This window comes from Oratosquilla oratoria, chromosome 34 (genome assembly GCF_046742065.1).
Source record: "Oratosquilla oratoria isolate Oo_2021 chromosome 34, ASM4674206v1, whole genome shotgun sequence".
In the NCBI taxonomy this organism is placed as follows: Eukaryota; Metazoa; Arthropoda; class Malacostraca; order Stomatopoda; family Squillidae; genus Oratosquilla; species Oratosquilla oratoria.
Window position 1 is genome coordinate 30,565,222 of NC_134810.1, and position 16,074 is coordinate 30,581,295.

At 47.9% G+C, this 16,074-nt stretch overlaps 1 protein-coding gene across 8 annotated transcripts in view; it reads right to left on the minus strand.

Annotated features, from left to right (window-relative positions):
• Window positions 1–16,074, minus strand: part of LOC143018159 (uncharacterized) — a 276,494-nt gene that overhangs the window by 142,070 nt on the left and 118,350 nt on the right. For 6 of the 8 annotated variants that reach the window (XM_076173308.1, XM_076173304.1, XM_076173305.1 and 3 more), the window contains one exon: window positions 9,880–10,023. The exons of the other annotated variants lie outside the window; for them this stretch is intronic. In XM_076173308.1, coding sequence (XP_076029423.1) covers window positions 9,880–10,023 — 144 coding nt within the window. The remainder of the gene's footprint in view (window positions 1–9,879; window positions 10,024–16,074) is intronic. 8 annotated transcript variants of the gene reach the window in all.

Genomic DNA, 16,074 nt, shown 5'->3' on the forward strand with positions numbered 1-16,074 from the left:
ACATCACGGATCATCGGCCCCTTCTTCCGATCCTCAATACGTCCACTCTAGACTGTATTGAGAACCCAAGGCTCCAACGCCTCCGGGAGAAGACTGCAGGATTCGTGTTCACCAGCAGATGGCGTAAGGGCTCGGAGTTATTCATTCCGGATGCCCTCTCAAGAGCCCCCGTGGATAAACCTCTGGCAGATGACGTCGAACCTGGGCGATGAAACAAGCATCTGCATCCGCGACGTGGTGACTCGCAATGTTGCCACGCTCCATGCCCTTCCCGGCCCTCCAACACTCGACACCACGGCAACTCCTCCACACTCAACGGATCCAGTACTCGACGAACTCCGTCAAGCAGCATCTTCGGACCCCACGTACGTGCAACTCGCCTCTCTCGTCGGGAAGGGATTCCCACGATCACGCATGGAACTCGACGAAGCTCTACTTCCCTTCTGAAGTTCAGAGACAGCCTCTGCGTCGACAGACATTTGATCCTCCGAGAGGCACGAATACTTGTCCCCCAAGCTCTTCGTAGAAGTGTGTTGGCTCGACTTCACGACAGTCATCGTGGAATTGAAGCCACCAAACGCCGAGCCAGGCAGACAGTCTGGTGGCCAGGCATCGATTCCGATATCGCCAACACCGTACGCTCCTGCGAGCCATGCCAGATATTGCAGCCGAGCCAACAGCGTGAACCCTATTTCACCGACGATGTGCCCCCCTCCAGACCGTTCGAGTCGGTCTCCGCAGACTTTTTCACCACCGCCGGGAAGCACTTCCTGGTGTACGCGGATCGACTCTCTGGATGGGCAACGGTGGACCACTGTGGCACGGACTCTTCGACATCCCAAACCATCCGGCTCTTCCGCCACTTCTTCAGCACTCAGGACGGATGGAGGACCCCAGTTTACGGCCTATGACTTCGCTGAATTCCTGCGACGATGGGGCGTCCGCCACGACGTCTCCACCCCCTACCACCCACAGTCCAACGGGCATGCAGAATCGGCGGTCAAGGCCGTGAAACGCCTCATCATCAAGGTCGCGCCCAATGGAGAAATTCGCCACAGCGACGCGTTCCACCGGGGTCTCCTGGAGATACGGAACACGCCCAACCCCGACGGAAGAAGCCCCGCCCAGGTCCTCTTCGGACACCCTCTTCGGTCCTGCGTCCCAGCCCACTCCAGGTCCTTTGCGCCTGAGTGGCAGGCTGCCACAGCTGAATGCGAGCAGAAGGCAGCCGCCAGAATGGAGGCGACCATCAAGCAGTACGACTCACACGCGAAGCCGCTCCCACAACTCTCCGTTGGAGCCACGGTCAGGATCCAGGATCCTATGTCACGACGATGGAGTAAGGTCGGCCACATAATGGGACAAGGACGTACCAGGGACTACCTTATCAAGACGGCGTCCGGAAGTGTCCTGTGGCGCAACCGGAAGTTCCTCCGCCCCATCCCTGAGCCGGGTGTCGCCCGTGATGGCACGAGGGAGCCTCCAACGGGCACTACCGGCAATACTCCTCGCCCCACGAATCAAACTGGCCAGCCCAATGGACCAAGACGCTCAGCGAGACTGGCCGCACACAACAAATTGACGGTACAATTGGGGGGGGGAGATGTGGCACATGTGTCAAAGTCTGGGTATTTGATATCCCCGTGCGTATGGCGCGATCATGATAGACACCCATAGACATACGACACACATATACATTTGTAAACACATGTCAGGATAGGAGACACTTAATCCCATGAGCATAGGGACTATGTATGATAGATGACCTAGCTAGGACAATTCAGGCTAGGATGCTGTTGTTCATATCATCTATTACCTTTGCCACGCTGACGCCATGACGTCACGGCATAGTTCCCGCCACCAGGCAGTTGGAGCAGACATTGTGGTGATTGGACCCTGTCGGGCCTGTGGACGTGAACTATTTACATTGTGATATTAGTGCGGTACAATATTCACTGTTTTATATAGACAGGGTTCCCTTTATGTATCCAAGCCTATGTATACAGAAGTACTTGATTAGATGTAGAAACCTACGTATATATTTTTATACCCTAGCACACGGGGTACTTTTATGCATGCCACCACTCGACCATTCATGCATAACAGGTCGGGCACGCAGTACACCACCCTTGCACTAGTTCACATTAGTCCTATGCCCAATACACTATACCCCCCCCCCCACACACACACACAGCGCTCGCAGAGGCGACGCGGGGGGCAAGAGCGCCCGCGAGCCGAGGCGAGCGGCGAGGGGCAAGGGGGTCCGCGCGCGAGGGCGGCGGGGCCGCCGGCGAGGGGAGGGGCGTGACGGTGGCGGAGGCGTCGGGGGGCGGGGCCTCCGGACGGAGGTTTCGCCGATTGTGCCACCAGATTCTCCCACTCGGTAGACGAAGTTCGTATTCCCTGGACCTGCCGCGGCCCATGATCACACCGACCTTGTCCCAGCGAAGGGACGTGCGGTCCTGAATCCGCACGTGCTGGCCGACGCCCAGGGCAAGGAGGGGCCGGGCGTGCTCGTCGTATCCCCAGGTCGTCTGGGCGGCGAGAGCTGCGGCCTTGCAATCGCATTCTTCCGAGCGAGCCTGCCATTCGGGCGAGAAGGACTTCGGGTGGGCCGGGACGCATGTCCGGAGGGGGGCCCGAAGAGGACCTGGGCAGGTGATCGGCCGGCCAGGGACGTGTTCCGTAGTTCGAGGAGACCGCAGTCGAACTCCTCGCAGTTGATGTTGCCGTTGGGCGCGGTCTTAAGGATGAGGTGCTTAGCTGCTTTGACTGCGGCTTCGGCGTGTCCATTAGATTGGGGGTAGTTCGGGGCGGTGACCAAATGATGGACGCCCCAGCGTTCCGTGAAGCGGTTGAATTCAGCGCTGGTAAATGGAGGGCCACCATCGGTGCAAAGGCGGAGGGGGACGCCGACCTCCCGGAAGTAGCAGAACTTCCGGATGACTCTGGTAGCCGTCGTGTCCTGGCCGCAGGGCACGATGACTGGCCAACCCGAGAGCCTGTCCGCTATAACCAGGAACGACTTTCCTGCGACGTGAAAGAAGTCGGCAGACACGGATTCGAAGGGCCGTGTGGGGCGGTCATCGCACAGCAGGGGTTCTTGCTGCTGGCTGGGGCGAACCACCTGTTAAGGCTCGCAGGCTTCCACCGTGCTCTTGTTGTCGGAGTCAATGCCGGACCTGAAGACGGTTTGTCGAGCCCGGCGCTTGGTGGCTTCCGCGCCACGGTGGCTATCGTGGAGGCGAGCCAGCGTACGCTTCCGTAGAGCGGCGGGGACCACGATACGCTGGCCGTAGAGCACCAGATCCCCGTTGGTGGAGAGGGCGTCGCGGAGCTTCCAATACGGGAGGACGGAGCTGGGTAGGGCGAGGCGATTGGACGGGAACCCGGAGGACACGCAGGTATCCAAGTGACCGTAGGCAGGGTCCGCTTGTGCCGCGGCCCGGAGTTCCTGGAGTGCCCTGTCGGCGTCGGCCGACGGGCCGTTTTCACGGGCGCCGGCGCTGTTAGCGACAACGCCCCTGACATGCGCGGCGTCCTTGTCGCAGTCGGTTTCGTCCTCCGGCGTGGGACGGGAGACCGGGGCTCGTGAGAGGGCGTCGGGTATGCAGAGCTGCTTCCCTGCGCACCATTTCGCCGTAAAGACGAAGGGCGAGAGCCTCTCCTTGAGCCGCTGTAGGCGGGGGTTCTCGACAGCGTCGAGGGTGTATGAGTTGAGGATATGGATGAGCGGACGATGGTCCGTCAGCAGCGTGAAGTGGGGCACTCCAAACAGGTACAGTTTGCATTTGGACGCGGCCCACGTGACAGCAAGCATCTCCAGTTCAATCGTGGCGTAGCGGGTTTCGGCGTCCGTCAGGAACCGCGAGCCACACTGGACGAGACGCAAGTGTCCATGGCCGTGATCCTGAAGGAGAGCGTACCCGATGCCGTAAAGGCGCGAGGCATCCGTCTGCAGTACCACCGGCAATGCGGGGTCGAAGGGCGCCAGCACGGGCGGTGACGACATAGCTCGCTTGACGTCGGCGAAACCCTTGTCGTGATCCGGGGTCCAGGTGAATGAGCGCTTAGGACTCTACAAAGGCTGTAGGGGTTGAGCCGCTGCCGTTATGGCCGGAGTGAAGTCCGCCAGCTGGTTCACCAAGCCCATGAATGAGCGTAGGTCGGTCAGGTTGGCGGGCGTGGGAAAGTCCCGTATGGCCCTGACCTTGTCCTCGTCGGCGGATATGCCGTCGGCGGAGAGGCGGTAGCCACAGAAGCTGACGCTGGGGGGCGGCGACTGTGAATTTCTCCTTGTTAAGGGTGATGCCGTGGTCGCGGCACCTGGTAAGCATGTGGTGGATCCTCCGGAAGTGGGAGGGGAGGTCGTCGTCGAACAGAAGGATATCATCCACCACCTTAACACAGTTGGCCACGCCTTGCAGAGCCGCGTCTCCCCGGAGGCAGTAGGCGTCGCCGGTGGCTGCGAAGCCCATCGGTCCCCGGCAGTGCTTGTACCGCCCATACGGGGTGATGAACGTAGTCAGGTGCTGGTCCTCTTCTGCGAGGTCTATCTGCCAGTAACCGTGGAGGGCGTCCGCCGTCGTAAAGAACCTCGCGGAGGGGGTGACGCTGCGGACCGCGGCAAACGGCGTGGGCGAAGGGTGAGTGGGGCGCGTTACCTGAGAGTTGAGTTTCGTCAGGTCGACCGTGATGCGTACGCCCTTATTCTTGGCCACGAGAACCATTGGGTGGCACCATTCCAAAGGTTCGTCGTCGACAGGTGTGATACCTTGTTGCACCATTGAGCCCAGTTCTTCCTTCGCTTGATCCCGGAACGCGAACGGTATTGGCCTGGGCGTGTGGATGGCGAAGGACACCGCGTCGGCCTTCAGGTGGATTCGCATGGAGCGGAGGTCATCCTTTGAGACCAGCACGTCACTGAATTCCCGTAGGAAGTAGTCGCGGGCGGCGGCTGGCGAGCGGTCAGGGGGAAGTGTTAGCTCGGCGCATCTGTTTGCGTACGTCACTTCGAGGATATGCTTCGGGAAGTCGGGCGGGATTATAGCCAACTCCCGACAGTGGCCGAAGGAGAGGAGCGGGGTTTTGACCCCTTTGTGAACCCGTATGTCGGCGGTGCAGCTTCTGTCGCCGAGCGTCAGAGTGGCCTGGAAGCGTCCCACGGCGGGGGGCATCTTGGATCCGTCGGCCATGTACGTCGGCGCTGAGGTTGGCGGCTGCAAGCTAGCCTTAGATATCCCCATTGTGCCCAGGTGCCGTGCACCTATCACTGTGACGTCCGCGCCCGTGTCCGGCAGCATAAGCAAGCTCGAGGACACGTTCCCGAAGCGGATGCAAATGTTGACAGGTGTCGGGGAGCGGCCGGAGCCGTCGGACACCTTTCGGCATGCGCCAGCCTTCCTAGGGGCGCCGGGGCTTGGCGGCCCGTGGTGATTCTCGTCCCGATCCTTGGACGACTTGCAATATTTCTCCCAATGACCCTTCGTGCCGCAGACGCGGCATCGGGCGTTCCTGGCAGGGCACTGGCGGGTGTGAGGGCGGTGTCCCTTGGTCCCGCAATTGTGGCAGGTGTCGCCAGGTCGCGAGGAGGGTGCGGGAGGCGGTTGAGGTGGGGGTGCGCGCGCCTGGCGTTGAGCACTTTTATATGCCGAAACGGCGCGCACCTGCGGGTTGTCCTGGCGGTCCGAGACTGTCTCCCTTGCCGACTCGTGCGAGCGGCAACGGGTCACTACCTCCTGCAGTGACGCGGTTGTGGGGAGGGAGCTGATGCGCTGTGCGAGTTCCTCGTCCCGTATGCCCATGAGTATGACCGTTTTCGTCTGGGCCTCCGCGCAAACGGCGGCGCCTACGGCACACAGGTCTACCTCTCGGGCCTTGTCCTTGACGCGGCCGTAGAAGTCATCGAAGGACTCGCCGTGCTCTTGCCTGCATCGGAACAGGTCACGGCGGCGGAGGGCCTCGACTCGCGAGTCTCGGAGGTGGGATTGCAGCCGGTCGAGCACTTCGTCGGCCGAGAGTGGGGTATCGTGGGGGATGTCCAGCGAGTTCCGCAGAAGCGCCTGTACGCCGAGAGACAAGCACGATCTGAGTTGTATAAGCTGTATGTCGTGCGGCATCCTATTGACGCCAGCCATGGCGGCGTAGTCGGCCCAGCCGCGGCGCCACGACAGGAACGACTGGAATTGGGCGTCGGCCTGCAACGGTGGCGGGCGTGGAACCGTCAGGTTGCCCGGCGGCATGGGGGCGGGCGGCGTTCCGGCGACAGGAGGGGCCGGGGCGGGCGGCGTTCCGGCGACAGGAGGGGCCGGGACGGGCGAAGTCGGCGGAGGGTTCGACGGAGGGGGCGGCATGCGGGCGACGAGGGTTAGTTGTTGAAGGGTTTCCGCCATTTTGTCTATTTACGCACGGTGGGCCTCCGCCATTGCGTCCATTCTCGCGCGGTCTTCCCTCCGTTCATCTCGGACCACCGCTATGCTCGCCGCTAGGCGTTGCACGGCGTCGTTGCTGCCATCCCGCGGAAGCGTCACATTTGGTGTGAGCGCGGGCGGGGCGTGTAATTCGACGCCGCTGTCTTGCGACGAGGGTGAATCGCTCCTTTGTGCCATGGGCCGGGTTTGGGGGTGCGGTCTACGCGAGTCAGCTGGGGCGTGGCGTGACGTAAGCGCGTTCACTAAGTGGGTCACGGTCGCGTCAGGGAAGGAGGCGCTCTACTAAAGCGCTGTATCCATGGGGTTGGAATGAAGGACCCCTTTGTTCGGGTCCGCCGAAGTGCGTCGCACGATAGGGCTCCATTGCCGAACTGAATTGCACTGCACGATACTACACGGTTCGACGTGCACACTATTGCAGGATCCCTGCAACACCACGTTCACGTAAGCACCACCGGATCGTGTATTGTCATTCGTTCACTTGTACGCCACCGAATACCGAACCGCACTCGTATTCCACCGCTGCACGGTGCAAGGATGCTTGCGATTGCAATATCCTACTCACTGCGCCATCTTCGCAAGCATGTTGCAAGGACGGCAGTGAAAAAGGTTGTGTAGTTCATGGGTTTATTAAACGGTAGGTAATGCGTACAGAGGGGGCACATGAAGTACCCAAGGAACCTAAAGAGCAACTGGCGCGTGGGCGAAGGCGCTAGGTGCTGTAGGCACACATACATAAAGGAAGCCTGTTATAAGTATGAAAGGGGTCCTTGTGGTGGGAGGCGTGTGCAAGTCGGGCACGCAGTACACCACCCTTGCACTAGTTCACATTAGTCCTATGCACAGTACACTATACCACAGCCCGGATGGAATTGCAAATTGGATTCTAAAAGAATGCAAAGAAGAACTAACAGACAAAATACATAAAATAATAAATTGCTCACTCAAAGAAGGAAAAATACCAAAAGACTGGAAAAATGCTAACATTGCACCAATATATAAAGGAGGAAACAAGGAAGAACTAACTAACTATAGGCCAGTCTCACTAACAAGCTCTATAGCCAAAATTTGTAAGAAAATAATCAAGAATAGATGGATAAAACACCTGGAAGACAACAATATAATAAACCCAAGACAAATTTGGTTTCAGACAAGGAAGATCATGTTCCACAAACTTGATATATTTCTACTCAAGATTAATAGACATAGTGCAAGAAAGGAATGGATGGGCTGATTGTGCCTTCCTGGACTTACAGAAAGGTTTTTACAAAGTACCACACAAAAAATTATTTTAAAAAAACTCGAACATATAGGAGGGATACAAGGGAACCTACTAAAATGGATGGAGGACTTCCTGATTGGTAGAAAGATGAGATTAGTGCTCAGAGAAAAATATTCAAATTGGAAAGAGGTGATCAGTGGACTACCGCAAGGATCTGTACTAGCTCCAATAATGTTTGCTATTTATGTGAATGACATGGATGATGATATGAAATGTTACATGAGCTTCTTTGCAGATGATGCCAAACTGTTAATGAAAGTAAAAACTGAAGAGGATTGCGAATCACTGCAAGAAGACCTGAATAAAGTATGGAACTGGAGTCAGAAATGGGAGGTGGACTTCAATATTAAGAAATGTAGCATAATGGAGTTTGGTAAAAGCAAAAACAGAATATCAGGACAATATAAAATTGGAACCAAGGAGGTAAAGAAGGAGAGATCAGAAAAAGATTTGGGTGTAATTATCTCAAACGACTTATCCTATGACAAACGGATAAACAAAATTGTTGGAGAATCCTACAGCTTGCTAAGATCAATAAAAGTGGCATTTACATATTTGGACGAAGAAATTATTAAAAAAAATATTGGTCACACTGATAAGGCCTAGACTAGAATAGGCAGTGATTATAAAGAAAATAGAAAGAATCCAGGGAGCAGCAACAAAAACTGCACCTGCACTTGCAAACTTGTCATATGAGGAGAGATTGGCTAAACTAGATTTACTGACTCAGGAGCAAAGAAGAGAGAGAGGTGACCTACTGGCCATCTACAGAATCATGAAGGGCACAGAAATACTTGATAGAGAGGACTTGTTAAACTGGAACAGAAGCACAAGCGGACATGGAAAGAAAGAAAAAAAAAAAAAAAAAAAAAAAAAAACATAGCTACATAAGAGATTTAAGAAAAACCGTTTTCCACATAGAGTGCTAGACACTTGGAACAAACTGAACAAGGAAATAGTGTGCACAAAAACCATTCAGGAGTTTAAAAGCAAACTAGACACTGCGAGATACAAAGGCAGGACACCATGAGTGTAGCCCCCCTTCCTGTAAAATACAACTAGGTAAATACATATAACAAGATGGCCAGGAATGAACACACAACAATGGTGGTGACTGGGAACAGATGGTTTTTTAGTATGTTTATTTGAACAAAATGGGAGTAGTTACTTTCCTCACCATATGCAAGAATGGCACTGCAGTTGCTCATGCAGTAAACTTGGTTCTGTACAGTGTTTTCATAATTTTTAGATACTTCTCGTGCCAAAGAATATGCCTATCATACTGAGAAAATTGTCCTTATACTTTTTTTTTCCCTCTAAGCTGGAGGTATTTGTGTGATATAATGAGATGGGGTTTTGAATTCTGTCATAGAACTCAATACCTATCATTGTTTTCATTCTATGTTCAATGGGAAAGATTTTAGTTTTACTGTACATGTGTCTAACTGGGGTGATTTCAGTGCGTTCTGAGCTTTATTCTGTATTGTAAGTTATTTGTATTTGTCTTGCTGATAGTTGAAAAATATATTGTAGAAGCATTGTTGAGGGTGGTTCTTATGAACTGCTTAACGACAGTTCTCAAGAGTTCCTCTCTGTTGTTCTAAATTTGTGCTTGTGATGGATTTTTGTTGGTTTATTTTATTGTTCATTTTCACTGTCAAATCTTCAACATGTGGGGTGAAGGTCATATGAATATCAATTGTGAAGCCTAGAATTCCAGGGCTCTTTACCAATGGATGTGTTAGACTTTAGTTTTACTTTAGTTTTACTGTAGTTTTACTTTAGTTTTACAACCCCCTCCCTCCCCCCACTTATTCTTAATTGTCCGATTGTCACTAAACCAAGTTCAACTGTATAAAAAGATATATATATATTTTCCACCCTTTAAAAAAAATCTATCTATATACCAAGGGGTTTCCCTCTTGAAATGAAAGTAGCCAAATCAAAAGGCTTGTACCCAAATGAAACCATTCCATCCCAACCACCACCCTAACCTCTTTCACACCTTAGCTCCTTATGGATGAAGAATCCCTATCTCCCACCCATTACAAGAGACAAATATTTTAGAAAATAAATACATATATATCTATGTATATATATAAATAAATACATATATATCTATGTATATATATATATATATCAAATTAATAAAGCAATTATACATACCTTTCCCTTGAACAATTTTGCTGTGTTCACAAGAATCTTTCCTCTTCCGCAACCATTAGGAACCGACTTAAACTGACCTTCATTCTTCCCCCTAGTATCTTCTTTTTTTCGTTTTATGAAGTCTGATTCATATTTCACATCCAACTGTAGAGTGCAATAATAATGAATAAAAAAAAAAAATTATCTCTTACTATAATAAGAGAGCTGTCTTTTCAAAGCTTTCCAAAATTGCTTAGTACACACAAAGGTATAGAGGTTCTCAAGAAAACAGTACAAACGATATCTTCGTCGGATACATAAAAATAGTAATAAATTAAGAAAATAAACTCTGTCACTATTTCAACCATGTTGAATGAAATGTTCCTAATTCACAGGTGTTGGCCTTTAAAATAAAAAAGATTACATAGAACATTTGAATGAGAGTAGATTTATACTGTATTCACGAAAATAATATTATTGCATTGGATGAACATGACATGACGTCACATTGTTTCAGTGCGTCTGACATGACATTCCATCATTGTAAAGCAGCTAAAAAAATGCACGGGAGTGACGTGCGATTTCGCTCGGGAATGTTCCAATGTCGCTCTCACAAATCCAATAGCAGGAGCGATCCCCCACAAAAAAACGCTCCCGCAAGATTGAATGTTTTTCATGCATTATCCATCATTTGGCAATCCCTGAATCCCATCACCATTGATGAAAGGATCAGAGCAAACACAACTTACCCGTGATCATTGCATTATCAATCGATATCATAAACGCAATGCATCAATCAACTTTAATTTGTTGATGTACGTACGTATGTGTATGCGGTATAGCTTCTAGAGTTCAATGGCTTACCTAGCCTAGCTTCGTATCAGCTGCATGCGTGTGTATACTAGTACATGTTGACTAGACTCTACACGACTATCGTGCTACATAATGTCGCTAGTTGCGAATTGCATAGTACCTGTATGCAGGGAAGTTCATTGGTTGCATGCAGCTAGCTGCCCAATCAACGCACTGACTACGTGTACAATGCACCATACCCAATACCACATCACCGCATGCATACGTACACTGTACATATGCAAACTCACTCGAGGCCTAGGAGGGAAACTGGGAAATCCCATATATAACCTCGTTCACGTATTTATGAGAAAACAAAATAGAATCAAATGTTTGGTTAGTAATTGAAAGTAAATAAATTTAAATATAAATATGAACATTTGATAATTATATATTTAGTTCATAAATATGGATCTTTGGAGGGAGAATAAAAAAAAAAAAAAAAAAAAAAAAATTATTCATTAGCTAGCTTAGGTTTATGTTTAGGTCTATGTTCGTACGTCACGTCCATGCCAAACTTTCGATGATCGTACATCATGGAGCGATTTCTAGTCAAGCGAGTGAAGATGAGTGAAGATGGTTTGCCCTCAGATTCAGTCTTTTCAGAATCGAGGGAGAGTGTTTTGACAGCAGGAACCGCTTCTGGACCAGCAAAGCCTTATTCAAACTCTATGGGCAAGGGCCAAGGAAAACGAAAACCAGTAAAGCATGAATCTACTATATGCTCATGGAACCTAGATTGGCTTGAAGTGGATCGGGGCAGTGATGGTACTCTAACGGTGCATTGGAAGGTTTGTCGTGCATTTCCACCCTCATGCACATGAGTAATGAGTTAGCCTTCCAATAGTTTGAAGGAAATCAAACCTGCAAAAACATGGCTCTGGAAGTATAAAAAATGACTGGTAATTAAAAAAATGGCTCTGGTTGAAAAAAAAAAAAAAAAAAAAAATTCACTGTTGTAAAGAAATCGAAGCTTTATTCTATATAACGACATGATTTTATTCACATATTTAGCACATCCTTTCAATAAATGAAATACTAAAAAAAAGCATTTATTCAAAGGCTAAGCATGCCTTAAGTGGAAATTTCATAAGAAATATTAAGAAGAAATGAGGAACATAGAATAATGTTTTATGTTGTTGTTATTGTCTGTCCAAAGCCTTCCAAAATTGCTGAGTACACACAGAGGTTCTCAAGAGAATAGTGCATGTGAATATCTATTTTCAATCAATCAACTCAGCACTCAGCAAAGCATTAACTCTAAAACTTCTTAGCACTTGAATAATTTTACTGGAATTGTTTTTCACATAATTTATTGAGATCAATCAAAGTGGTGTTTATCATTTCTTTGTCCAAATAGGCTAAGAAAATCCTAACTACACTAATAAGACCAAAACTTGAGTACGCAGCAGCACTCTGGACACCCAGTACCAAAAAGAACATTAAAAAACTAGAAAGGTTATAAAGAGCAACAACCAAACTAGCACCAACTCTTTCCGAACTAACATATGAGCAAAGACTGTCGAAATTAGAACTACCAACTTTGGAACAGAGAAGAGAAAGAAGTGACCTGCAGACTATCTACAGAATAATGAAAGGAATGGAAGTTCTAGATAGGGATGACTTGTTAATATGGGGCAATGGTAAGACGAGAGGACATGAAAAGAAACTAAAAAAAAAAAAAAGATAGTTACAGAAGAAATTTAAAAAGGAACAGCTTCCCACACAGAGTAATAGATACATGGAATAAATTAGACAACAAAACAGTGTGTGCAAACACTATACAAGATTTTAAGAAAATCTTGATCCTGAGAGATACAAAGACGGGTCACTACGAGCATAGCTCCCTTCCCATATAATACAACTAGGTGAAATAGAAATTTCTAGAAACAATAACCAAAGTGCCTGATGATAAAAATCACAATCTATGCAAATGTTGATGAATGAAAGTAATTTGTCAGTTGTCAATCTGTAATCAGCATTTGCCTGGTGAACACCTATCAAATGTGCTTGCTAACTTTCTACTATCCCACAATTTGAAATTTGATTACCATGGAAGAAAACAGAAGAGTACTTTGAATTTTTTTAGTTTCTGTAGTTATGTTGTACTGTTTATAAAAACATGTCAATTTTTTTTTCTCTATCTTAATTTTTACTCATCCTATCATTTTATTGTGAGAAAAAAATCATATTGTACCATTAAGCATATGCATTTAATAAATCAAAATGTACATAAGTGCTAAATCCTCACTTAACAAAAACAACATGTAATGTACTAGTGATTAAAGTAATACTATAAACAGCACCTCAAAAATCTTAACATCAGTTATTTTGCATCAATGGTAAATTGAGACACATGTACCAACCCCCCTGGGGTTAGAAATCACAAAGTTCAGTTTCTTCGTAGAATGTAACCAACCCCCCTGGGGTTAGGAATCACAATGTTCAGTTTCTACACTTTATTTACAGTTCACGCACAGTTCTCTATACACTATGATACACAGGGCACGTCAGACACCGACCGCTCCTGGACCTGTCCACTCCGTTTTCGTGGGGCGGAAGTGCTGTGTCTGTAGAATTCTGAGGTGCTCTTTAGTCACCTTGAAAACAATTTTAATAGGAAAATCCGGCCCTTTACATGGTTGTTGTTAGTTCATAAATTATTTCTTATATCCCTTTTTATAATGCATAATATATCCAGGGGGCAAGGGTTGATTACTACTGTGTTATCGTGTGTTATTCGGAATTGGCGATTGACCGCATTTATGTGTGCGTTCGTATGTCTGTGTGTGTATCTTGGTTCCGAGTGCTCGATAACTGCTAGGTCAGCTTTTCTGCGAAAGTGCTGGGTCAGCTTGTTAGGGCGGACGTGTCTGGCGACAGAATGTCTGGGTGATGATTGTGACACCGCTCACATGATTTGTGGGAATGGTGATGTGGTTATAGTGATGTATACATATCGCCCTCCCCCTGGGGTTAGGTGGCACCTGGCACCTAATGGTACATGGTTAACAAATATAATATTGATATATATATATATATATATATAGTTATATAGTCAGAGACAGAAAATCTTTGGGTGGTTATACGTGGAGAAGGGGGGATGTGATGTTGAATTGATTATAAGGGTCCCAAGAGGACATGTTGAACCAGAAATAATGGGTATGCGATGTTGTGTCTCTGAATGGGGAATAAGGTTGTGTTTCACCAGTATTACATATATTTTCAACTATCATATAAGAGTTTATATGACACTCACATATCACTTCCGAAAAATTCTTGTTTATGAGTTTGTATGGCACTATAGTATGTTTTGTGAGAAACTCTTATCTGTGAGTTTGTATGGCACTATCTGTGGTAAGATATTGGTGAGACACAAGGTAAAACTTATCCTAGGTTTACAGCAATTTGGGAAAAGGAAGAAAAAACAAAAATTCAAAGACTTATTTCATGCAAAAGTACAGTATTTTGTTAGTATTATTAGTATAAAAATGATGATTAAGATTGAGAGGGCAGTGGAGGTATAGGGTAAGATTTTATAATGTAGATCTAAAGAGTCTATATCAAGGGTAGTTGAATTGTTTAGTAGACGTACCTGGTCTATCTCGCTTGGGAGGATGGTAACGGGTATCTTAGGGAGGGGTGGGAGTGTTAGTTGGGTTATGGGACCTAGATTGTGGGTGAGAAGTGGACGAGGATGGGGGGTAGTAGTGGTTGTATCCTGTGGATGGAGTTTTTGTTTTAGTGATTTAGGATATGTATATGACTCTCGCTAAGGTTATAGTGGTCGGAAGGAAGTAGAGAAGGTTTGATAGATATGCGGAAGGGAATTCTTATTGTAAATTGGCCCTTTTAACCTCCACTGAGGAATGCATGACGTCCTGCATCTTCAGGGGCGAGAGCTGGAGTGTATGTTTTAGTTGCGTCGACATAGTGTCATGTGATGGGAATTGCGCTTGGTTGGGTTATTTGTTAGTCTGGTTGGTGGGTTCTGATTGGGAGGTAGGGTTGCGTTTAGGTTAAGTTTGACCTTTCTCAATTTCTCTCCGTGTATGGTTACAGTTGTGTGATCGAAAGGGTCCGTTAGTAGGAAAACATTGTTGGGGAGTGAGGTTGTGACTGTGAAGGGGCCTAAGAACTTGGGTTTGAGTTTGTTAGTTCTATTAGAGTCTCTGACCATGACTGTCTCTCCAAGTGTTATGAGTGGAGATGATCGCTTGTGCTGTTTGGTTTTGGTTTTTTCTTGAGCTGCTTTGAGGTTTTCTGACCTGTTTGTATATACTTTACATGCCTCTTTTTAGGCATTGGGTAAGGTTATCTAGGTTGTATAAGGGGGGTGGGGGTTGGTTAAAGATTTGGTAGGGTAGCCACACTCTTTGTCCAAATATGATCTCATGGGGGGACATCTTTGTTGCAGAGTTGACTGTGCTATTGATACTAGCTTGTACCTGGGGTAGCCAATCTTCCCAACTATCTGAAAGATCGTTGGCCAAAGGTCTGAGGATTTCAAGCACTTTTCTATTTGTGCGTTCACATAGTCCATTCCCTTGTGGGTGGTAGGCAGTGGCGAAGGTTTGATTTATGTTATATAAATGTGCTATTTCGCGCATTACTTCGTTCTTGAATTCACAGCCGTTATTATACCTGCAGAATATGTTGTTAACCAATGCTTTGGCCACAGTCTCTGCTGTTTTGTCTTGTAGTGGAACTAGGATGGTGTATTTGGACAGATAGTCGACTGCCGTGAGTACATAATTGGAACCTTGATGGCTCGTTGGCATTTTCAGTAGGTCAATGCCAAGTGTTTCCCATGGTTCAGCAGGGAGTGGGATGTCTTTGATATTGAGTTGTTTGGGGTCAGGTCCTCTGAATTGGTTGCAAGTCAAACATTGGTCTATATGTGTGGTTATGTCTTTTTTCATATTTATCCAAAAATATGAATGCCTAGCAGTTTTCAGTGTCTTATCCCTGCCCGAGTGGCCTCCCATTGCGCTGTCGTGCAATATGTGTAGGACCTTGGGAACTCGGGCTTTGAGGATGACAGTAACTTCTCTGTCGTTAGTGGTTCTCCTTATGATTCCGTCGACCAGTTTGAGTTCCTCTATAGGGACAGGTGGTCGGGACTGTAAGGGTGTTCTTGAAAGTAGATGTTGTTTTACGTTAGACCATGTCGGGTCTTTGTCTGTTTCTTCTCTAAGGTCTTGCATAGGAATACAGGTTGTTTTTGTTAAGGTGGATATGTGGATTTGTCTGCTTAGTGAGTCGGCTACTACGTTAGCCTTTCCAGCTAGGTATGTGATTTTTGGATCAAAGTCCAATAAGGTGGTTTTCCACCTAGCAATTCTGCCATGTAAGTCTTTAGAG